General features: G+C 42.7%; 1 protein-coding gene across 2 annotated transcripts in view; it reads right to left on the minus strand.

The window, feature by feature from the left end:
• The window catches only part of NT5E (5'-nucleotidase ecto), a 502,044-nt gene that overhangs the window by 318,223 nt on the left and 157,450 nt on the right, over positions 1-26,371 (minus strand). For both annotated transcript variants that reach the window (XM_030199135.1, XM_030199136.1), the window contains exon 8: positions 3,316-3,516. In XM_030199135.1, coding sequence (XP_030054995.1) covers positions 3,316-3,516 — 201 coding nt within the window. The remainder of the gene's footprint in view (positions 1-3,315; positions 3,517-26,371) is intronic.

Here is a 26,371-nt window from a genome sequence, read left to right on the forward strand (position 1 = left end):
TTTTTTCCCAGCCTGTATGCCAGCCTCAAATGCCGTACCCACCTCCATGACAGCAGAATGTGTTCTATCCTCTGACAGCCTTTCCCTGGTTCTGATGTGGCTCTCGGGTGAGTGTGACACCTTTTCTGTTATGCGCGCTGCAGAGTCACATCAGCAATGCATTGTGGTGGGTATAGGGTATTGGGCTCCGTGATTCCACTAGCTTGTGTTAAATGCTCATGATGTTGGTAGTTGGTAGGCTCTACTCCCATGGTGCTTTTCCCTCTGCTTACTGGGTCAGTGTGTGCCCTGTTTTGTTTCCGGTAGTCCATGAGGTAGTGGCCATTTTTGTAAACCAGTTTTAGCTCCCTTTCATGTGTTACCCACGTTACTGAAAGTGGGCATTGTAAAGCATTCTGCCAGCTCTGACCTACTGCTAATCACAGTACCAGGGAGACTCTTTGCCAGTGGGGCACAACCTCTGATCTGCAGTTAACTGTGAGTAAATGTGCTTATTCCAATAAAGGACATTTTCGGAGACATTAGTCTTCAGGTGTCAACTGGTGTGCCAAGGTTCTACAGCAGCAACAAGTCCTAGAGGCCTGGAGCACTTTTAGTGGGTATCGCAGTACACTTCAGGCAGGCGGACCCAGGCCCATCCCCCCTACCTGTAACACTTGTGCTGGTAAATGGGAGGCCTCCAAAACCCACTGTACCCACATATAGATGCCCCCTTCACCCCTAAGAGCTATGGTAGTGTTGTACACTTGTGAATAGTGGGTTTTGGGGGAGAGGGTTGGGGGCTCAGCACCCGTGGTAAGGGAGCTATGCATGTGGGAGCTGTTTCTGAAGTCCACCGCACTGACCTCTAGGGTGCCCAGTTGGTGTCCTGGCATGTCAGGGGGGCCAGTGTACTACGAATCCTGGCCCCTCCCACGACCAAATGGCTCGGATTAGGACGTTTTTGAGCTGGCCGGTTTTAGTTTCCATTATCGCTAAGAAAACAAAACGCCCAGCTCAGAAACGAACAAATCCATGGCATTTGGTCCGTACAAACCATAGTTTCGAAACAAAAAAAGACGTCCATTTTTTTCGAAAATACGGTCTGTCCCTCCTCTTCACGTACCCGTTTTTGAACATAGATGCCCATGGAGATAGGCGTTCGCGTTCGATTATGCCCCTCTTTGTCTCTAGACTACCTCCATGCAGCTGACAATATACTATAGCATCAGATGATAAGAAATGCCATATTGGATCAGACCAAAGAGGAGTCAAGCCCAGTATCAAAAGCTGATCTAGCACATGGATTCTGTTGACTCAGCTCATACATTTTGAGCAGCAACTTGAGGTCAGTTATTAGGGTGTGCAGCACAAAAAGTTACGTTTAGTTTAGTTTCTCGTCATTTACAGGAATTTCTTTTGTATTTTTATTTCAGAAACAAATATTGTTAGTAGTGTACACTATTTACAAAGAGTGTGCACTACTGGGAAAGTGCGTGCCCTCTTCACAAATGAGGTGCACTCTGGAAACGTGTGAACTATTTATGACACTGGAAAAAAATGAAATTTCAGGTTTTTGCTGTCTGTTCGGGCACAAAGTGATATCAGATGACATGGCAAATGTCGTTCACATTTCCCATGTTTCAAATGAATGCATATCCCTTTCAGTTACATTCAGGTACAGTAAGAATTTTCCCCTGTCCCCAGAGGGCTTACATTCTCTGTTTACTAAGCCTCGCTGTAGGTGCTCAACTTTTTAATGCGTCCTAACGCTAGAGACACCCATTATATTCCTATGGATGTCTCTAGCATTAGTGCGCACTAAAATGTTTGTGTGCCTACAGCGAGGCTTAGTAAATAGGGCCCTATGTTTTCTACATAGGGTAATAAAAGAACGTGAGGGGCATAATCGAACAGGGTGCCCAAGTTTTCATGAGGGCGTCCTCGCAGGACGGCCCCACGAAAGGGCGGGGAAATCCGTATTATCAAAACAAGATGGGCGTCCCATCTTTCATTTCGATAATACGGTCAGGGACGCCCAAATCTCCACATTTAGGTCGACCTTAGAGATGGTCGACCTAAATGTTGAGATGGTTGACCTTAGAGACGGTCGTCCCCGGTTTTCGGCTATAATGGAAACCGAGGACGCCCATCTCAAAAACGACCAAATCCAAGCCCTATGGTCATGGGAGGAGCCAGAATTTGTAGTGCACTGGTCCCCCTCACATGCCAGGACATCAACCGGGTACCCTAGGGGGCACTGCAGTGGACTTCACAAAGTGCTCCCAGCTGCATAGCTCCCTTACCTTGGGTGCTGAGCCCCCCAACCCCTCCCCAAACCCACTACTCACAACTGTACACCACTACCATAGCCCTAAGGGGTGAAGGGGGGCACCTACATGTAGGTACAGTGGCTTTCTGGTGGGTTTTGGAGGGTTCACATTTACCACCACAAGTCTAACAGGTAGGGGTGGGGATGGGCCTGGGTCCACCTGGCTGAAGTGCACTGCACCCACTAAAACTGCTCCAGGGACCTGCATACTGCTGTCATGGAGCTGGGTATGACATTTTATGTTTGCATAGAGGCTGGCAAAAAAAAAAAAATTTAGGGTGGGAGGGGGTTGGTGACCACTCGGGGAGTAAGGGGAGGTGATCCCCGATTCCCTCTGGTGGTCATCTGGTCAGTTCGGGCACCTTTTTGAGGCTTGGTCACAAGAAAAAATGGACCAAGTAAAGTAGGCCAAGTGCTCGTCAGGGACGCCTTTCTTTTTTTCATTATCGGCCGAGGACGCCCATCTCTTAATCACGCCCCAGTCCCGAATTGCTACCGTGCCAACATGCCCCCTTGAACTTTGGTCATCCCCGCAATGGAAAGCAGTTGAGGCCGCCCAAAATCGGCTTTCGATTATGCCGATTTGGGTGACCCCGAGAGAAGGATGCCCATCTCCAGATTTGTGTCAGAAGATGGGCGCCCTTCTCTTTCGAAAATAAGCCTGTATGTGACATACCCAAGGCCACATGGAACATCAGTGGCATCTGAAATCTCAGCCCCAGATGTAACCACTAGTTTACTTCTCCATGTCTATTCATAACTCTCTTTAAATATCACAAATACTGTGCAATAGCATTTGATCTATAACAAATTATATAGTAGAGGTGTACTGGTTTGTTTTCATGCATTGCCTCCACTGTATGCACATAGATCTAATGCATATTTACTGTATAATCTTGAACACTCAGTGACAGAGTGTGGGGGGTCCCCTCCTACATAGCATATAAAGTTCAGTGTAGTACAATGTGAATATTAAGATATATGTATACAGTGCTTATACTTACCACTGTCATGTTTTATTTGTTCATTTTTTAATACAGTAAACCCATCTCCTCCATTAACAATATAAGAAGGAAGAACAACTTTGTAGATTTTGTCTGTTTCCAAGGGTACATAAGAAGGAACACGACATTCTGTACAAACAACTTCCACTTTGACGACTCTATTTCCTGAATTTTTAGAAAGGTCATATACTACCCGTATTCCTGGGGAAGAAAAAAAATATGCATATCATTTATATCTTTCTTGATTAGACAGACAATTACTAGAATTTTCTTTTTCAGTGGCAGCAGTCCTAAAATTAGACAATTTTACATCTAATTCCTAGAGTGATATAATGACTTTTAAAAAAATGAACAGTAAACTTCTTACTAGGTTTATAGCAATGGCTCTGTTTGACCAACTTGCTGTGATCAGTCTTCATCACAGGGACAATAATAATAATTAATCCCCGCCCCATAAAAACACCCTCTTGGAGCTTGGTGTTTTACAGGATAACTGGCATGAAGACACTAAGGAAATCTGTTCCATTACCATTTAACTTTTGAAAGGGCAACTATTATAAAAAGAAGAAAATGGCCAAAATTCCTAAAAGGAGCAGATGGGAAGGTTAGGAGCTTAAATCAGGCATGGACATTGCTTAAAAATACCGTCTTGGAAGACCAGACTAGATATATTCCACGTATCCAAAAAAGTGGAAGGAAGGCCAAATGAAAGCTGGAATCGTTAAACGGTGAGGTGAAAGAGGCTATTAGAGCCAATTGAACATCTTTCAAAAAAATGGAAAAAGAATCCAAATGAAGAAAACTTGAAGCAACATAATAAGCACTAGCAAGTTGTATGAAAAGCACTGATAAAGAAGGCTAAAACGAATTTAAAAAGAAGCTTGTTGTAGAGGCAAAAACATTTTCAGGTACATTAGAAACAAAGCCTGTGAGATCTTTTTATCATCAAGGTGTATAAGCAGCACTTAGAGAGGACAAGGCCATAGCAGAGAGACTAAGGGGCACATTTTCAAAGTACTTAGACTTACAAAGTTGTAAGCCGCATTGAGCCTGCCATGAGTGGGAAAGCGCGGGGTACAAATGTAACAAAAAAAAAAAAAAAAAAGTTACGTGGCGGGGCATTTTCGAAAGGGACATCCAAGTTTTGATTTGGACGTCCTTGCAAAATGTCCAAATTCAGGGGCGGGGAAAACCGTATTTTCGAAACAAAATGGACGTCCACCCTTTGTTTCAATAATACCATCAGGGACGACCAAATTCTTAAAAATCCTTAAATTTGGACGTCCCTAGACATGGACATTTCTGACTTTCAGCAATTTTCGAAACCAAAGACGTCCATGTCAAAAACCTCTTAATGCAAGCCATTTGGTCGTCGGAGGAGCCAGCATTTCTACTGCACTGGTCCCCCTGACATGCCAGGACACCAATCGGGCACCCTAGAGGGCACTGCAGTGGACTTCATAAAATATTCCCAGGCACATAGCTCCCTTACCTTGTGTGCTGAGTCCCCCAACCCCCCCCCCCCTAAAACCCACAACTGTACACCACTACCATAGCCCTAACGGGTGAAGGGGGGGAACTTTTATTTGGGTACAGTGGGTTTCTGGTGGGTTTTGGAGAGCTGGCTGTTTACTCCACAAATGTAACAGGTAGGGGGGGTATGGGCCTGGTTCCGCCTGAAGTGTACTGCAGTACCCACTAAAAGTGCTCCTGGGACCTGCATGAGCTGTCATGGACCTGACTTCTGAGGCTGGCACAAAATATTTTGAAAGATGTTTTTTGAGGGTAGGAGGGGGGTTAGTGACCATTGGTGGGAGTAATGGGAGGTCATCCCCGATTCTCTCCGTTGGTCATCTGGGGCACCTTTTTCTGCCTTAGTCATAAGAAAAACACGACCGGGTGAAAACGTCTAAGTGTTCGTCAGGGATGTCCTAGCTTTTTTCGATTATGGGTCAAGGACGTCCAAGTGTTAGGCATGCCCAAGTCTCGCCTTCGCTACGCGTCCGACACACCCCCTTGAAATTTGGACATCTTGTGACGGACTGCAATTGGAGACATCCAAAATCGGCTTTCGATTATACCAATTTGGACGACTTTGTGAAAAGGACATCCATCTTCCGATTTATGTCGAAAGTTGGACGTCCTTCTCTTTCGAAAATGCGCCTGATAATAACCTCTGGAACTTTTTAAGTCTAAACTCTTTGAAAATGAGCCGCTAAATGAATTATTTGCTGCAGTCTTTACTGAGGAGGATGTAAAGGTGTTATTCTGTACTAAAAATGGCATTTAAGGGTAATGATATCCAGGAACTAAAACAAATCTTGGTGAACCCGGAAGATGTAATAAGCCAAATCGACAAGTTAAATAGCAGCAAATCATCTGGTGCAGATGGTATATACCTCAGGGTAATGACCCCCCCCCCCATAAAAAAAAACTGTACATCTACTACACACCCCTGATGGTGCAGATAACATGAGGAAGCAAAGCTAAAGGAATGACTTGGAATTTGGCAGCTAAGATTTCATGCTAAAAAATGCAGGGTCATGCATTTGGGCTGTAAAAACCTGAAGAAACAGTACAGTTTAGGAGTAAAGAACATTTGTGCATGAAAGAGGATCAGGACTTGGGTGTGATCGTATATGATGATCTTACGATGGTCAAACAGGAAGAAAAGGTGCCAGCAAAAGCTAGAAGAATGCTTGGATACATAGGGAAAGGAACGGCCAGTGGGAAAAAGGAGGTGATGATGCCCCTGTATAAGACTCTGGTGAGACTTAATTTAGAATACCGAGTACAATTCTGGAGATAGCACCTTTAAAAAGATATAAACAGAGTGGAGTCGGTTCAGAGGGAGACTAATAAAACAATCAGTGGTCTTAAGCATAAGGGGACAGACTTAAATATCTCAATATGTATTCTTTGGAAGAAAGATGGGAGAGGGGAAATACGATAGAAACATTTACAATAGAGACACCTGGGGAGAAATGACCTGGCCAACAATAGCAAGTTTACAGCACAGAGAGCATTCCAGAAGCTTGGGGATGGACTGAAATCTTTGGTTCGGACTGTGGCTTTTTCTGAAGTAATTCCCACATGGGGAAAGGGAGTGAAAGACTACACAAAACAGTGGAGTTCAATAAGTGGCTTGAGTCTTGGTGTAAAAAAAAAAGAAGAAGGTTTTAGTTACATAGGAGCGTGGGGTAATATGTGGAAAAATAACAGGCTGTACTGTAATGATGGGCTACATCTTTCTGTGATGGGAAAATGGATCCTTGGGGAGAAATTCAGATAGTATGTTTCTAGACATTTAAACTAGAAGGCAGGGGTGACAAAAGGAAACAAGGGAATTCGGAAAGTCACCCCAGAATAAACTTGATGGCAGAGGGAAAGGTCATCTAAATATAGAAAACCACCTAAACTCACTATGCAGATGGAAATCAATGAGCACAAATACTCGTAGTCTAGGTAAAAAGGTTCAAGCCCTAATGATTGAAGAAAACTTGGATATTGTTGCTATTACAGAGATGTGGTTCAATGATACCCATGAATGAGAAGTGACTATACTGGGCTATAATCTTTTTAAAAAGGACAGAGAAGGCCGAACGGGTGGAGTGGTGCTGTATGTGAGAGACAATGCGGGGGACCTGGGGAAAGGAAGAAGCTTTATGGATCGTCCTGGAAAGAGAAGATGGAACCTGTATTCACACGGGGGTTATCTACAGACCTCCGGCACAAATGGAAAAGCTAGACAAGGATCTGATAGAGGATATTCAAAAGATTGGTATGAAAGGGGAGGTGCTACTGTTGGGAGACTTCAAATTGTCTGATGTGGATTGGAACGTCCCGTCTGCAAAATCGGAAAGAAGTAGGGAGATTATGGACGCCTGTCAAAGTACCTTGCTCAGACAGGGAAGAGTCGATGCAGGATCTAGTGTTCACGAATGGAGGAAGTGTTTTTAATATCCGGGTGGGTGCCGCACAAGGAGAGACTTGCCGACCTGAACATGTATACCTTGGAGGAAAGGAGAAACAGGGGTGACATGATACAGCGTTCAAATATTTGAAAGGTATGAATCCGCAAATGAACCTTTTCCAGAGATGGGAAGGCAGAAGAACTAGAGGACATGAATTGAGGTTGAAGGCGGCCAGACTCAGGAGTAATGTCAAGAAGTAATTTTTCACAGTGAGGGTGGTAGATACATGGAATGCCATCCCACGGGAGGTGGTGGAGATGAAAACGGTAAAGGAATTCAAACAAGCGTGGGGTAAACACAAAGGAATCCTGTTTAGAAGGAATGGATCTATGGAATCTTAGCAGAGATTGGGTGGTGACACCGGTATTTGGAGAGTAAAAGCGGTGCAGGGCGGACTTCTGCGGTCTGTGCTCTGATCGTGACTGAATAGATATGGATGGGCTGGAGTGTAAATTTTAAGGGGTTTCAAAGTTAGCTTCAGAACTTTTAGTACAGGAACAGTGCTGGGCAGACTTTTACTGTCTGTGACCTGAGAAAGGCAGGGACAAATCAAACTCGGGTATACATATAAAGTATTACATACCATGTAAAATGAGTTTATCTTGTTGAGCAGACTGGATGGACTGCTCAGGTCTTTATTTGCCATCATTTACTATGTAACTATGTAAATATCTATGTGGCATAAGTGCACAGGAGGCGAGTCTCTTTCAACTGAGATGAAGCTCTGGAACAAGGTGGCACAGGATGAAGGTGAAAGGGGGATAGACTCAGAAACAACCTGAGGATAGAGGCTGACCAAATTTCGTTTTCAGTTATTGGGCCAAAACTGGCCCAAAGTCCTATTTCTATCTGGTTTCATGTTTGGCTTAAAGGTTATGGCTATGGTTTTGGCCAAACTGACCATCTGTTTTCAGTGGAAACCAAAAATTTGTGTTTGTCCTGTTTATCTTCCTCCCTCCCTCTCCTCTCTGAACGGGAGTTGCCTCACCCCCCCCACCCCGGCCCACCTCTAGATGCCCCACTCTATCTTACAATCCCTGGCTATCTAGGAGTATAGTCAGGGAGTGATCCCCAGTCACTCCTACCCATTTATTAGCTCTGCTCTCAAAATGGCTGCCCTGACCTCTAGTGGCAATCTCATGAGATGGGGATTGTACGGTAGTCTGGGAGTGGGCTACTCTTTGCATTCTTTTTTTTTTGTGTGTGTGTAATATGTACATTATTGCCATACTGGGAAAGACCAAAGGTCCATCAAGCCCAGCATCCTTTTTCCAACCGTGGCCAATCCAGGTCACAAATACCTGGAAAGATCTCAAAAAAGTACAAAACATTTTATACTGCTTATCCCAGAAATAGTGGATTTTTCCCAAGTCCATTCGATAACGGTCTATGGACTTTTCCTTTAGGAAGCTGTCCAAACCTTTTTTAAACTCTGCTAATCTAACCGCCTTTACCACATCCTCTGGCAACGAATTCCAGAGTTTAATTACAGATTGAGTGAAGAAAAATTTTCTCTGATTCGTTTTAAATTTACTACATTGTAGTTTCAACGCATGCCCCCTAGTCCTAGTATTTTTGGAAAGCGTAAACAGACGCTTCACATCTACCCGTTCAACTCCACTCATTATTTTATTTTATAGACCTCTATCATATCTCCCTTCAGCCGCCTTTTCTCCAAGCTGAAGAGCCCTAACTGCTTTAGGCTTTCCTCATAGGGAAGTCATCCCATCCCCTTTATCATTTTCATCGCCCTTCTCTGCACCTTTTCTAATTCCATTATATCTTTTTTGAGATGCAGCGACCAGAATTGAACACAATATTCGAGGTGCGGTCGCACCATGGAGCGATACAAAGGCATTATAACATCCTCATTTTTGTTTTCCATTCCTTTCCTTTTTGGTAGAGCATATGCCATGAGCCCTTCTGGTGTTACATCCTTCTGAACCACGGCAGCCTTATCGACAACTTCCCCTCTCTCCCTCTCCCCCTTCTCTGACACTAATTGCTGTATTTTGTAATAATGTTGTTTACTAGACTATTGTACGCCACATTGAGCCTGCCCATGGGTGGGAATAATGTGGGATATAAATGCCATAAATAAATAAATAAATAAAACCTAACATTCTACTTGCTTTCTTAGCTGCAGCAGCACACTGAGCAGAAGGTTTCAACGTATCATCAACGACGACACCTAGATCCCTTTCTTGGTCCGCGACTCCTAACGTGGAACCTTGTATGACATAGCTATAATTCGGGTTCCTCTTTCCCACATACATCACTTTGCACTTGCTCACATTAAACGTTTAGACGCCCAGTCCCCCAGTCTTGTAAGGTCCTCTTGAAATTTTTCACAATCCTCCTGCGATTTAACGACTTTGAATAACTTTGTGTCATCAGCAAATTTAATTACCTCAGTAGTTACTCCCAACTCTAGGTCATTTATAAATATGTTAAAAAGCAGCTGTCCCAGCAAAGAGCCCTGGGGAATCCCACTAACTACCCTTCTCCATTCCTCTGATCTCTCCCTATCTGCATGCGTCTGGTAGCGCTATACAAATACATAGTAACATAGTAGATGACAGCAGAAAAAAACCTGCACGGTCCATCCAGTCTGCCCAACAGGATAACTCATATGTGCTAATTTTTGTGTATACCCTACTTTGATTTGTACCTGTGTTCTTCAGGGTACAGACCGTATAAGTCTGCCCAGCACTATCCCCGCCTCCCAACCACCGGCTCTGGCACAGACCGTATAAGTCTGCCCAGCACTATCCCCGCCTCCCAACCACCCTCAGGGCACAGACCGTATAAGTTAATTGTAATGCTATTAGTAGTACTCTCTGTTTTCTATCTTTTAACCAGTTTTTAATCCACAATACAACACTACCTCCTATCCCATGACTCTCCAATTTCCTCTGGAGTCTTTCATGAGGTATTTTGTCAAACGCCTTCTGAAAATCTAGATACACAATATCAACCGGCTCTCCTTTATCCACATGTTTGTTCAGCCCTTCAAAGAAATGTAGTAGATTGGTGAGGCAAGATTTCCCTTCACTAAATCCATGTTGACTTTGTCTCATTAATCCATGCTTTTGAATATGCTCTGTAATTTTGTTCTTAATGATAGTCTCTACCATTTTGCCCGGCACCGACGTCAGACTCACCGGTCTATAATTTCCCTGGCCACCCTCCAATCTTCCGGTACCACACTTGATTTTAAGGATAAATTACATATTTCTAACAATAGCTCTGGAAGCTCATTTTTCAGTTCTATCAGTACTCTGGGATGAATACTATCCAGTCCAGGAGATTTGCTACTCTTCAGTTTGTAGAACTTCCCTATTACATCCTCCAGGTTTACAGAGAATTCATTGTTTCTCCAACTCGTCAGCTTCGAATACCATTTCCGGCACCGGTATCCCACCCAAATCTTCCCCGGTGAAGACCGAAGCAAAGAATTCATTTAACCTCTCCGCTACGGCTTTGTCTTTGTCTTCCCTGATCGCCCCTTTTACTCGGTCATCTAGCGGTGCAATCGATTCTTTTGCCAGCTTCCTGCTTTTAATATACCTAAAAAAAATTTACTACATGTTTTTGTCTCCAACGCAATCTTTTTTTCAAAGTCCCTCTTAGCCTTCCTTATCAGCGCTTTGCATTTGACTTGACATTCCTTATGCTGTTTCTTACTATTTTCAGTTGGTTCCTTCTTCCATTTTCTGAAGGATTTTCTTTAGCTCTAATAGTTTCCTTCACCTCACTTTTTAACCATGCCGGCTGTCGTTTGGTCTTCCGTTCTCCTTTTTTAATATGCAGAATATATTTGGCCTGGGCTTCCAGGATGGTGTTTTTGAACAGCATCCATGCCTGATGTAAATTTTTGACCCTCGCAGTCACTCCTCAAATTTTTTTTCACCGTTCTTCTCATTTTATCATAGTCTCCTTTTTTAAACGCTAACATATTTGATTTCCTGTGTATACTTACTTCAAAGCTAATATAAAATCCGATCATATTATGATCACTGTTATCAAGCGGCCCCAGCACCATTACCTCCCGCACCATATCATGCGCTCCACTATGGACTAGGTCTAGAATTTTTCCTTCTCTCGTCGGCTCCTGTACCAGCTGCTCCATAAAGCTGTCCTTGACTTAATCAAGGAATTTTACCTCCCTAGCGTGCCCTGATGTTACATTTACCCAGTCAATATCGGGGTAATTGAAATCACCCATTGTTATTGTATTGCCCAGTTTGTTTTCGTCCCTAATTTCCTTTAACATTTCTGCATCCGTCTGTTCATCCTGGCCAGGCAGACGGTAGTACACTCCTATCACTATCCTTTTCCCCTTTACACATGAAATTTCAATCCACAGTGATTTCAAGAAGTGTTTTGTTTCCTGCAGAATTTTCAATCTAGTTGATTCAAGGCTCTCGTTAATATACAATGCTACCCCTCCACCAATTTGATCCATCCTATCACTACGATATAATTTGTACCCCGGTATGACAGTGTCCCACTGGTTATCCTCCTTCCACCAGGTCTCAGAGATGCCTATTATATCTAATTTTTAATTTAGTGCAATATATTCCAACTCTCCCATCTTATTTCTTAGGCTCCTGGCATTTGCATATAGACATTTCAAACTATGTTTGTTGTTCCTATTTACATCATGCTTAGTACTTGACAGTATTAATTTGCAATCTTTTGTCTGATTTTTATTTAAGGACACCTGATCTACTACGGTCTCTTTTGCAACCTATCAAGATACCCTATCTTCCCTGTTTTGGTGATATCTTTGAAAGATACCTTATCCCGAACCATGTGCTTTTGAGCTTGTGGCTGCAGTGAGGCGTCTGCTTCATTAACCACGCTCATGACATGAGCCGTAGATAGTGCGTCAGAGCATGTAAGTTGGTGGAAGGAAAGATGGCTATCATGCCATGTTGTACCTTGAGCTTTCTTTCCTCAGGTGGTATTCCCACTGATAAAGATGGTTTTGACTCCTCAGCATCTGAGGACTCCCCTGAATCCAACTGTTTCAATGCCCTGGTAAATGGTGGAGAGTGTGTCAACACATAATCATTGGTTCTTAGGGCAGGATCTTCGGAGACAAAGTAGCTAAGGATATACAACAACAGGGAACTGGTTCAGAAGCTCTACAATTTTATGTTTCACTGCACGTTATTGAAGTGATTGGGACTTTCACTAGCTACAGCTGAATTTACCCTCGCAGCACCAAGATAAGTGTTTGTCCTTTGACGTTTCATTCTGTGATATCTTGACTCACATAGGAATTTCAGTATCATCTATAGTAGCTAAACCATAACATCTTAGGTAGGTGGGAGGCACAGTGCGATGATGTACTGTTGGGTACAACGCATTTAAGGGCTGCCAGTCAGTCTAGTGATGGTTGCCCAGTCACTGAGCACTACTTGCAAATGTTAAAAATTACAAAAAAATTGTTTTGTTTATCACACACTGCACTGTTGACATATAGGGGTTTTGTTAGTTTACATTAAATTTTAACTGCCAGACTCTCAACCATTTTTCTAACTTTTGCAGATCCCTTCTAATCGTTTCTACTCCCTCCAGGGTATCCACTCTACTGGCTATCTTCGTGTCATCCGCAAAAAGACAAACCTTTCCTTCCAACCCTTCAGCAATATCTCTCACAAATATATTAAACAAAATGGGCCCCAGCACCGACCCCTGAGGAACCCCACTGCTCACCATTCTTTCCTCCGAGTGGATTCCATTTACCACCCTTATCTGTTCCCTTCTCCACTACTGCCAACTCCAGACTTCGCGCCTTCTGTCTTGCTGCACCCTACGCCTGGAATAAACTTCCTGAGCCCCTACGTCTTGCCCCATCCTTGGCCACCTTTAAATCTAGACTGAAAGCCCACCTCTTTAACATTGCTTTTGACTCGTAACCACTTGTAACCACTCGCCTCCACCTACCCTCCTCTCTTCCTTCCCGTTCACATTAATTGATTTGATTTGCTTAATTTATTTTTTGTCTATTAGATTGTAAGCTCTTTGAGCAGGGGGACTGTCTTTCTTCTATGTTTGTGCAGCGCTGCGTATGCCTTGTAGCGCTATAGAAATGCTAAATAGTAGTAATAGTAGTAGTAGTAGCCACCTGTTGGTCAACCAGTTTTCTATCCAGTTCACCACTTTCGGTCCTAAGTTCAGCCCTTACAGCTTATTCACGAGTCTTCTGTGGGGGACCGTATCAAAGGCTTTGCTGAAATCCAAGTAGATTACATCTAGCGCATGGCCATAACAGGCTCTTCATTTTAAAAGCAAACCAACTTGAATGATTGCAAATTATCACTGTCAACTGCTGAGCAAGTTATTAATAGTAATAAAAAAATACCCCAATAGTAGTTACCCACACTATCATTCGTCACCCGTTAATTATCTTTAATTGATTTTGACAGGTGGCCAAGCCCACTTCCAGTCACATTAACTAATCAGAATAGAGGATCTGCCTAGGCCACGCCCACTCTTGCCTCTGACATTGGGTTACCATACGTCCGGATTTACCCGGACAAGTCCTCTTTTTGAGGACATGTCCGGGCGTCCGGACAGGTTTTGGCCGGGGTGGGGGCGGGAAATGGGGCGGGGCATGGGCAGGGCAAGTGTCCTCTTTTTTTAAGGACAAAAAATGGTAACCCTACTCTGGCATCACCAGATATATCACAGCCCCGTCCACACCCTGCTCCATTGCATCCTTCCCTAGCCTTGTCTTATTTTTATAACCCCGCCTAAACCCATCCCTTTCTGCATAGCCATGCTCCAAACTCCATCCTTTTGGTGATGTCATAGCTTAACCCTTTTTCCAAGATGGCAGCTACTTATGGACAGATCATGTCACTTCTTGTTTCACACTACTCTTCACCATTGGATATGTCACCTGATGAGAAATGATGTTAATCGCCCCCACTGACATCGTCCCCTATAGTCCTGGAGGAGCATGCGCAGTTTGTTTTATCCCTGTCCTTGAACCATTTATTTATTTTTAATTCATTTATTTATTTTTAATTCCATTCACTCCCTCCTCCCCACCCGCTTGTTTTTTCAGCCCTCTTAGTTTTTTTTCACTACATGTGGCTAAAATGTTCAAGCATCACCTTCCTTTTTCAAAAAATCAGCAGATACAAAGCTGCTTTAGATAACTTTCACAAGAAACCAGAAGGGGGTCTGATTAGTCAGGCTTTCAATGACATCTCTCATTCCTGAACAGCTCTGCAAAAAAAGGTTCAATCTCAGACCTCCCTCCTCTTCCTCCCAAGCACTGGTGTCAGGCAGTTGGGTTTTTTTTCTCTCAGGAAAGAAAAAAAAGGCATTTTTAGCCAGTGCAGGATAAAAAATTACATTTTAGGCTTTAAAGGGAACATAGGATAAAGAACTAGTATGAATGGTTAGTGTTGAATTTTAAAACAAACCTAATGGTTTTACATTCGCTCCCCCCTCCCCTAGAGCAAGCTCATGCACACACAGAGATCAGCAGATCGCCTACTTTAAAGGTATCTCTCAAATCCTGCTGCTTACAGAGTTAGCAACAAAAAGACTTGTTTAACAAAACAAAGAACAATCCACGCCTGAAGAGCTGTTTGATTTTTTAAGACAGCAAACCCTAGCGTGTATTTACTGTGCATACCTCTATTTGCAGATCCCCCTCCGCCTCCTCTTCCCAAAGCAAATCCAGCTGACAGAGCAATGTACTGAACTGTGTGAGAGAATTTTATTTATTGCACTTGTATCCCACATTTCCCACATATTTGCAGGCTCAATGTGGCTTACACAAACCTGTTATGGCGTTGCCATTCCAGGGTAAAAGATACAATTGGTGTTACAAAAGATCATGGATAACAATAAGAACTGGAGAAATAGTTATAGAAAGAAGGCTTTTAGGGAAGGGTGGAGTGATGAGGTGTTGTAGTTAAGCTATGGATTTTCGAGGTAGGCTTTGCTGAGGAGGTATGTTTTCAGAGATTTGCGAAAGTTAGTTATTTTGTTAATTGCTTTCAGGTTAGTTGGAAGTGCATTCCACAGATTTGTACTCGTGTAGGAAAAGCTGGCTGCATGTGTTAGTTTATATTTTACTCCTTTGCAGCTGGGGAAGTGTAGATTAAGGAATGTGCGAGCAGATCTTTTAGCATTTCTGGGAGGGAGGTCTACAAGGTCTAGCATGTAGGACGGGGCATCTCCATAAATAATTTTATGAACAGTCGTGCAGATCTTGAAGGTGATACGTTCTTTAAGTGGGAGCCAGTGCAGTTTTTTCTTAGGGGTTTTGCACTTTCATACTTTGTTTTTCCAAATATGAGTCTTGCTGCAGTATCTGGGCTGTTTGGAGTTTCTTGATAGTCTGTTCTTTACTGCCGGTATAGAGTGTGTTGCAATAGTCCAGGTGACTTAATACCATTGATTGTACTAAGTTGCAAAAAAATGGATCTTGGGAAGAAAGGTCTTACTTTTTTGAGTTTCCACATGGAGTGGAACATTTTCTTGGTTGTATTATTCACGTGGCTATCGAGTGTAAGATTTCGATCAATGGTAACTCCAAGAATTTTCAGAGTGTTTGAGACGGGAAGGGACACGTTCGGTGTGGTGATGGTGGTGAACTTATTAGTATTATATTGTGACGTGAGTATAAGACATTGTGTTTTTTTGGCGTTGAGTTTTAGCTGAAATGCGTCCGTCCAGGAGTGCATGATTTGGAAGCTTTGGATGATGTCCTTGGTGATTTCCTTTAGGTCATGTTTGAACGGGATGTAGATCGTGACATCGTCTGCATATATGTATGGGTTGAGGTTTTGATTGGCTAGCAGTTTGGCTAGGGGTATCATCATTAGATTGAAGAGGGTTGGTGAGAGGGGTGATCCTTGGGGAACTCCACATTCAGGTGTCCATGGGTCTGATATGGTCGCGTTAGCTGTTACTTGGTATGACCTTGTAGTCAGGAATCCTCTGAACCAGTTAAGAACGTTACCTCCAACTCCAAAGTATTCTAGGATATGTAGTAGTATATCATGGTTGAACATGTCAAAGGCACTGAAAATGTCGAATTGCAGGAGAAGTATGTTGTTGCCAGTTGCAATTGCTTGTCTAAATTTATTCATTAAAGTCACTAGTACTGTTTCAGTGCTGTGGTTCGTCTGGAATCCTGATTGAGATTCATGAAGAATTGAGTGTTTATTTAGGTAGTTAAGTGAGCTGTTTCGTCACTACGCCCCCCATCAGTTTGGTTATTAGTGGGATGGGTGCTACTGGATGGTAATTTGTTAAATCATTTGTGCTTTTCTTTGCATCTTTCGGTAAAGGAGTGAGTAGAATGTTTCCTTTATCCTTTGGGAAGAGCCCATTTTGTAACATGTAGTTTAGGTGTCTCGTGAGGTCTGCTTTGTGTTGTTGAGGGGCAGATCTTATAAGGTTTGTAGGGCAGATGTATAATTTGCATTGCGACTTGGCGTATCTTCTGAGCGACTGGGAGATGTTGTCGATCAATATTATGTCAAAGTTGGTCCATGATCGGTCTGCTGGATATTCCTCAGGTATTGGGTCTAAACATTCAAGAAGGTTTGCATAGTTCGTTGAGTTGGTAGGTATCATGAATCGTAACTTTATAATTTTTTCTTTGAAGTAGTTAGCGAGATTATTTGCTGATGGAGTGTCTATGTTGTTAGAAGTAACCGGTGTGGTGTTTAATAGTTTGTTTACAAGTTGGTAGAGTTTGTGTGTGTCCTTGTAGTCTGGTCCGATTATAGTTTTATAATATAATCTTTTAGTTTGTCTGACGGTGTATTTGTATTTTCTTTGTAGTTGTTTCCAGTTAAATGTGGAGTAAACTTTTTTCTTATTCCATGCTCATTCTAATCTTCTGACTTGTGTTTTTAATTCTTTCAGTTCCTCATTAAACCATGGTATTGAGTTTTTTCTGTGTGAGGTTCTGGTTTGCAGTGGTGCTATTTTGTCTATTATGGTTCTGCATCTGTTGTCCCATTCATGAAGAAATTGGGGTGATTCTGTAGGTGCTGACCATTCGTTGTTGTAGAATTGTTGCCAGAATATTAGCGGGTCTATTTTGCCTCTCGTGGTGTAGGTAATTTGTTCTTGTTTATGTGGTGAGTCTTTTGTTCGTCAGTGAAGAGAGAGGTTTGCTTTGTAGTGATCAGACCATGGTATGGCTGTCCATTTTGTATCTATCAGTACGAGTTTTTGTTCTGATGAGAATTTGTGTGTAATGATGTCTAGTGTGTGTCCTTTAGTATGGGTGGGTTGCATAGTTGGCCAGTGAAGCTCCCAAAGTTGGAGGAAGTCCTTACATTCAGATACACTTGTTAGGTTCGTATCCTCAAGGTGAAGGTTGATGTCTCCTGCTATAAGAAGGTTTTGGGTAGAAATACATGTGTTCGAAATGAAGTCCATGAAATGTGTTTGGCAATCTTCCCAATTGCCTGGTGGCCTATAAAACAGGATAAGGTTTAGGTGGTCATGTAGGGTAGGGTGGTTGATTCGAACTGAAGCTATTTCAAGTTGGGGGAGAATGGATTCGGCTGTTGTTGTAATGTTGAATTGGGATCTATAGATTATGGCTATGCCTCCTCCTCTTTTTCCGTTCCTTGTCCAATGGGCAATTTTGTACCCTGGAGGGCATAGTTCTAAGATTATGGGATCTTTGAGGTCGTGGATCCAGGTTTCACTGATTAATAGGAGATCGAGATTGTCTGTTGAAATCCAGTCGGTTATTGTCGTCTTGTTAACTGCAGATCTGGCATTTGTGTAACCTATTTGTATTAGTTGGTAGGGTTCAATTGGGCTCGAGGCTGTGATAATTTTTATTAGTTGTCTGTCCTCTTGGTATTTGAGTTTATTATGTCCCTTCTTTCCTTTCTGTTGGTTGTGTCCGTAGATGGTAGGTTTTCCATTCCATTTTTTAATTTTTTTGGTGGGTGTATTATTTTTGGGTTGTGTGCATGATTTATGTGTTGTGGGTAAGTTATTGTCTGCAAGGGGGGTTGTCACTGCGTGGTGGATTAGGGAAAGACAATAGATGATTAGGAGTAACTTATTAGTGTTCATGTTGGTATTGGTTTGTTTAGTGCAGCAGGATCAGATGTAGTTAGAGATCAGCCGTGCGGAGTAGTGGTGATTGGTTGAACTTTAAAGACAGTCGTGCGGTTCGGTTCAGTGTGCGTACTTACTGTCCGACGTGTAATACTGTATGTTACAGAATGGAGCAGAGGAAGTGATTCGTGTTAGTTTTAGCAATTTACAGTCCTGTAGTCCTTGAATAAATCAGTTCAATGTACGTACTTACAGTCCGACGTACTGTTCAGTATGTTACAAGATAGTACAGAGGTAGTGGTTAGTATCAACTTTAGCAGTTTCCAGTTCTACAGATCAATAACGTTATGGGATGCTTAAAAGTATTTAAACAGCAGTTTTAAAGGTTTAGAGTCGTCAAGCAAATTCAGTGATATTATCTACCTATATTACATGAAATAGTGAGCTGACAGTTTACCTTCAGGAGACATTCAGCATGTAGCAAGACAAAAGAGTTAATCTATGCAGCATTTTTTACCATACAACTTAGTTTTGTGGGTCCTCAGCTGAGCTAGCTGCAAGCTCCACTTGGACTCGCCGCAACTGGTACTCAGCAGTCGGTACTCAGTCTTTGGGTTCGGGTCAGTCGCGAGTCTTTGTCGGGGATCACCTTGTGGCGGTCTCCAGACACGTGGTGATCTTCTTTTCCTCCTCTCTGCTCGTTCTGTTCGCCGGCCAGTCCCTCTCCCGGTCCTTAGAGGTTTCAGTTAGCGGGCGGGATTCAGCATCGGCGATGGATGGATGGATGCGGGCCTCTCCATTCGCGGCTGCCGTGATCGTCGTGGGTCCGTGGTGGGTGGTCACAGGGTCAGGTCGGTCCACACCTCCTCCCATATCCCCCCTCCCGCACCCCCTCCTCCTCTCACAGCCCTCCTGTTTCAACACAACTTAACAGTTTCCCTGTCTGTATGAGCTCTACACAGGTTGCTCCTCTCAAATCATGCCGAAACATAGGAGTTTCTTTAGCAAAGGAGACCACCCCCTGCAGCTCCCTTCACTCATCATTACAGGCAGAAAGCTCTTGTAGATAAACGCAGAGTCCATCTATCCATACACCTCCTCCTCCTCACTCCCCTTACATGGCCCCTCCACCTCACAGAGCTGAGGACTTTTTAAAACAACCTCTTTTTTACAACATGGTGCTAGTGTTGAAAAGCGCACCTCCCTATAAAGTCATGTCTGAAAAAAACCTAAGCAGAATTTACTTCGATCTGAAGGCGGTCAGGTGGTCAGGAGGCACCATGACTCTATTCAATACCTCTAGAAAATATAATAAGGCTCTCAGAATGGCTCAGGGGGCAAGACTCTTATACCTTACACTGACCTGCTTACAATAGTTTTCAAAGAAACTAAACCATAGTTTCAGAGGTGAACGCTCAGTGGCAATTAGACCTGGTGGATCTGTCAGCTCTGTCTTCTTTTAACTATGGTTATAAATATATATTGACGATTATTGACATCTTATCGATAAAATAACAATAATTGTCAGTCTATATTTATAACCATAGTTAAAAGAAGACAGAGCTGACAGAAAATGCGAAACTAGAAATGGGCGTGAAACATTTTGCAAAAGGCGACCATGTAAGGCTGTCAAAAACAAAAGGTGCTTTTAAAAAGGGGTATGAACAGACATGGACTGATGAGATATTTATAATAACAGATGTGTTAAACAGAGGGCAGAAGCCTGTTTACAAGATAAAGAATTAAGACGGGGAAGCTGTGCATGGTTCTTTTTATGCCAAAGAACTGTTGAAATAGTTTTAGAAGTAAAAGGAAGGGGTCTGAGCAAAAAATGTCTAGTGAAATGGAGAAGCTGGCCTGAGAAATTTAACAGTTGGGTGCTGGCCAGCGAGGTACAAGACATCCAAGGCTGCACAAAAGAACCAACAAGGACGATGAGGGGTTCTATACCACAGTACCTAGCAATGCCTCTGTGGAAATATTAAAACACCTGTTCTCATTTTAAAATTTAACAAGACCTCTGGATCTACAAGGCTCTTGGGAAGTGGGTTTGGTGGAAATACAATAACCTCACATAAGAACAGCCATATTGGGTCAGACCAATGGTCCATCTAGACCGGTATCCTGCTTACAATCCAGGTCACAGGTATCTGGCACATAACCAATTAGTAGCATCATTCCAAGTTACCAATACTGGGGCAAGCAGTGGCTTCCCCCATGCCCATCTCAATAAAAGACTATGGACTTTTCTTCCAGGAATTTGTCCAAACCTTTTTATTTGTTTTTAACCCAAATACGCTAACCACTGTTACATTCTTCAGTAGAGAGTTCAAAGGTTAACTATTCTTTGGGTGAAAAAATATTTCCTCTAATTTGCTTTAGGCATTTCCATATAATTTCATTGCGCACCCCCTGGTCTTTGTACTTTTTTAGAGTGAAAAATCAATTCTCTTCTACACCTCATCCATCTCATTTCCAAGATGAAGAGCTCTAACCTCTTTAGCCTTTCCTCATACAGGAGAAGCTGCATCCCCTTTATCATTTTGGTCACTCTTCTTTGGACCTATTCTAATTTGGCTATGTGGGAAAGAAATATTCAAGGTAAGGTTGCACCACTGAGCGATAAAGAGGCATTATTATATTCTTGGTCTTATTTTGCATCCCTTTCCTAATAATTCCTAGCATCCTGTTGACTTTTTTTGGCTGCTGCCACACACTGGGCAGAATATCTTTTCTTTGAATGTAGACTCCTAAGGTGGGCCCTAGCATCAGGTAACTATGATTTGGATGATTCTTTTCAAAGTGCAACACTTTGCATTTGTCCACTTTAAATTTAATCTGCCATTTGGATGCCCAGTCTTCTAGTTTACTAAGGTCTTCCTGCAATTTACCTTGAATCCACATGTGTTTTGACAACCTTGAATAGCTTTGTTTCATCTGCAAATTTAATCATCTCACTGTTCCATTTTCTGGAACATTTATAAATATGTTAAATAGCACTGGTCCCAGTACAGATCCCTACAGCACTTCACTATTCAACCTCCTCTATTGAGAAAAACTGTTTTCTATCCAATAACCAATTCCTAATCCACAGAAGGACATTGCCTCCTATCCCATGACATTTTAATTTTCTCAGGAGTCTCTCATGAGGAAATTTGTCAAAAGCTTTCTGAAAATCTAGATACACTACATCAACCTGCTCACCTTTACTCACATTTATTTATGCCTTCAAAGAAATTAAGCAAATTGATGACAAATTCAAATTCTTCCTACTTTCTTACTCATCTATATGTTACAACTTTGCCTTACCCTTCACTACCAATTATAATGTTCTATTATGTATTGTGTTGTCATTACAAGTAGTATACCATGCCATATTTTGTACTGTTACTTGAATATTTTTACTGCTGTAATTGCCTATTGCTCATGTTTGTTATATTCTTACTGTACACTGCCTTGAGTGAATTCCTTCAAAAAAGCGGTAAATAAATCCTAATCTACTATAATAAAACTCACCCTCAACGTTCTGAAGACAACGTTCTGAAGTCAGTCAGTCACTCACTGAAGGGTTCATGGATTCATGGTGGTGAAGCCAGAACACTGACCATGTCTCTCTGCCCCGCCCTCGCATGACGGACCAATCAGAAAAAACACCCTCAACATTCTGAAACACAAAGGACCATCACAACACCGTTCCCAGGCAACACTAGGCAATGTAAGATGGACCAATCAGAGGAAACTACGTGACAATAAGGGAGGAGCATTCCCCAGCAGAATGGCTCATTATCCGTGCAGCACGGAGAGCACAGAACCACCGCTGGAACGAGAGAAGAATATTCCTGCTGTGGGTATGTGCAAAAATAGACCGGGGGAGGGGGGGGGGAGAAATTTTTAAATGCCTAATGCCAGTACTGAAGAGTGCCAGAGGGCCTATAGCACAGACTATATTTGGGATCGCTTGACATGGAGTCAGAGGAGCCGGAAAACAACATGCCCGTCACCATCTGGGACGTGGGCAAACAGGACAAGCTGCGGCCCAGCTGGAAGGATTACCCGCGACCCAGCCAGCAGCAAACAGCGACCAAGGAAGGGGGAGGAGTACTCCTTCCCTGCCTAGGAATCGCTGGAGACTGACTGCCAAACTAACGAGACAACCGCACACCGACGCACCACCTCCATCATCAACAACCTGCACACATACCGCACCGTCACACACACACACACACACACACACACAAAAAATAACTCTGTGACACATACACACACACAAAAAACCACATGCTAGCGCCCGTTTCATTGGTTTCGGAAACGGGCCTTTTTTTACTAGTAATAAATAAATAAAGGCTTCCCTTGGCTGAACCGATGCTAACTCTGTCCCATTATTTATTTATTGCATTTGTATCCCACATTTTCCCACCTCTTTGCAGGTTTGTGTATGTGTTCCATAATTTTATTCATTATAATAGTTTCCACTTTTTCGCGGCACTGAAGTCAGGCTTACCAATCTGTAATTTCCCGGATCACCCCTGGAACCCTTTTTAAAAATCGGTGTTACATTGGCTACCCTCCAATTTTCAGGTACTATGGACAATTTTAATGACAGGTTACAGATCACTAACAATTGATCAGTAATTTCATGTTTGAATTGTTTCAGTACCCTTGGGATTTGTACCTGATCGGGAACTGTATCAAGATATAAACAATTCAGCAGCCTATATAGCATATGTAAGCATTAGACTATGCAATATAACATCAAATTCTGCACATTATAGTATATTTAGTATAAAGAGACAATCAGCTGTGTAATATAGCATCAATATAGCTACATACAAATATACATCAGTATATTGACAAATAGTGTAGTATAACATCAATATATGCTATGTTATCTTAAGCAATATAATTGTTGTGTGACCAATGCCAGTGTGCTAGCTCAACTTCAGTTCTTGGGAGGGTGGAAGTAAATGCCAGCAATATAAGTAAAGGTAAAGAGCAGCAACTTTATATCAAGCTGTAGATTTAGGCTAATTGGCTTCAGCTCCTGGGAGGCTGTTAGAATAGCAGTGATATAAGTAAGGAGTAGGTGGGCCTTAGCTTATTTCAAGTTGTAATTTTGGATTACAGTACCTTTAAACTGGAAAGTTTCCACGAGTTTCCATAGGTTGTAAAAAAACAGCGTCTTTAGTCCTATAGTTCTAGGCTTCAAATTCTTCAGAAAGAAAAGATACCACGTGGCAATAAAGCCACAGCTTTACTTCAACTTAGAAAGAAAGGTTTCCACTTGGTAGCAAACTGATAGCAATGAAGAAGATATATTCCAGACCTGGGCAGCACATCAATGTCTAGGATCTGTCGGCTCCAGGCATAGGCAGAATCAAACGGCGCACCAACAGGTATGTCAGGATGGCCGTTGAGGAAATCCGGAGCAAAGATCTGAAAGTGTCACTCTACTCAGACTGTCTGGGGTAGAGCGGCTCACTTTCTTGGTGAATGGAATGCTAGATAATAATGAGAACTTGGGAAGTGATTATCCGACAATATGCTATGCTTCATCTGCAACTTGGTCCTCTTGTAAGTAGTAGAACCACTCCCTCTGTGGCAGCTCGACCACCCGATCGAAGTGATGGAACGGCTGACTGGCGACACTCGCCGTCCGTCTGTTCACTCGGACCAACTAGGTTGCACTCGGTGGAACATGGATGGAGCAATGGTCAAGTGAACGGCAGCAGTCGCAATCGGTCAATTCCCTTGGACTGATCAGGCCGTGTAACAGTAAGCAGCCACCGATGGTTCACAGCGACTTTGCAGAATCGGTGGTACAGGCGACTTGATCCGGGTTAATATGCTCAAATTTAAACCGGGTCGAGCAGCAACTACCTTCTATCAGGCAGGTATACGTTCCTCTGATAGAGCTAGCATATGTGGGTAAGGAAGCCCAGCACATTAAACTAAGCGTGAGAGCAAGATGGTATACGTTCCTCCGATAGAGCCAACATATGTGGGTAAGGAAGCCCAGCACATTAAACTAAGCGTGAGAGCAAGATGGTATACGTTCCTCCGATAGAGCCAACATATGTGGGTAAGGAAGCCCAGCGCATTAAACTAAGCGTGAGAGCAAGATGGGATTGTGGTTCTTAACAGTCCAATTGGCTAGGCAACTGACCAAGGAAGCTGTGGTGGATTTAACCTCCCGAAACAGTGCAACAAATTAACAACTGAAGCATCTAATGTAGCTTATCAACGTCCTTCATTGAGATTCATATCAGGGACGAGCACTCAGCCACAGCGGATCAACTGCCGTGTTCTCAGCAGCAATAACCAGCCAATGTAATACAGGCTTAGTAGTGAGAAATGCAGGGCTTTTTTTGAGGGGGTACTTGGGGGTACTGAGTACCGGCACCTTTTCCGTTGTCTACTAAAATTGACCCATGGACCCCAAGTTTTAATGAAAGAGCTCAGACTCTACACACCAATTCTGCCTTGTCATAGATTCGGTGACTGGTTCCAGGGGGCCTGGCTATTATGGGGTGGGTCCCGCAGTGATCACCCCACTCCTGAAGGGTGGCCTAGCATTTGAGTACCGGCACCTTTTTTGCTAGAAAAAACATACTGGAGAAATGAAGATCTTTTCGGCGGATCACAGCAGAATTTGTATTATAATTTCAATATAGTAGTAACATAATAACATAGTAGATGTCGGCAGAAAAAGACCTGCACGGTCCATCCAGTCTGCCCAACAAGATAACTCATATTTGCTGCTTTTTGTGTATACCCTACTTTGATTTGTACCTGTGCTCTTCAGGGCACAGACCGTATAAGTCTGCCCCGCACTATCCCCGCCTCCCAACCACCAGCCCCACCTCCCAATCACCGGCTCTGGCACAGGCACAGACCGTATAAGTCTGCCCAGCACTATCCTCACCTCCCCACTGTTGGATTATTTGTAGTAAATAATTAGCAGATTTTAGTACACACAGCTTCAGCTTTAGAAATGTTAATTTCTTTCTTCATCTCTCTCTCATTCACCCCTGAATAATTCACTGCTGAGTCACTTTAAAGTTGAAGTAACAAAACATCTGTTTACTCACAGTTTGTAGTTAGATTATAATCAGACAGGCTTATATATACATATTACTATACATTTGTATTATCAGCTCCTTCCATGTGCTTAGATGGTAATGGATGCTCACACCACCATAGATCCTCTCAGGTTAGGAGAGATCATGAGCTCCATGTGCTGCATCTGCTGTGTCTAACCCCCACAGGAAGTTGCATAGCTGTGTGACCTCTCTAAGTAATTCACATCAGAGGTCACAGAGTAATCACAGAGAAATAATAGGTGACAGGCAATGCATGTAAAATACAATTACATTCCAACAAACCCCTTCTCATGCATAACTGTCATGCAATTATTTATTCATACAAAGTCCAAGCTTTATACGCAGATTCACAAAATGTTCTCTGGGTAACGGTTTGGTCATGATGTCAGCTGTCATCTCACTGGTGTGACAATATTGTAGACTGATGACCCCTTCTTTTGCCAACTCTCGCACGTTGTGGTATTTCGTTGCGATGTGCTTGGTGCGTGACTGAACCTTGTCATTCTGTGACAGTCGGATGCAGCTCTGATTATCTTCCATTATCTGGATTGGTTTCTGTTCAGCTATTCCAAAATCCAGCAAAAGTTTTTCAATCCACATCAGTTCTCTGCACGCTTCCGATACGGCCACATATTCAGCTTCTGTAGAAGACAAACTCACAATACTTTGTTTATGACTGGCCCATGAAATTTGTACATTTCCATACATAAACACATATCCACTTGTGGATTTATAATCAGAATGATCCCCTGCCCAATCTGAATCACAGTAACATATTAGTTTTGGATTACTATTGGCTGAAATCTTTAATTTACAATCAATGGTACCCTTTAAATACCTTACCATCCTTTTAACTGCAGTCCAATCTGATTTGGTAGGTGAGCTGACCCTTCTGCTCAAAATTCCTAC

This window comes from Microcaecilia unicolor, chromosome 3, assembly GCF_901765095.1.
Source record: "Microcaecilia unicolor chromosome 3, aMicUni1.1, whole genome shotgun sequence".
Classification (NCBI taxonomy): Eukaryota; Metazoa; Chordata; class Amphibia; order Gymnophiona; family Siphonopidae; genus Microcaecilia; species Microcaecilia unicolor.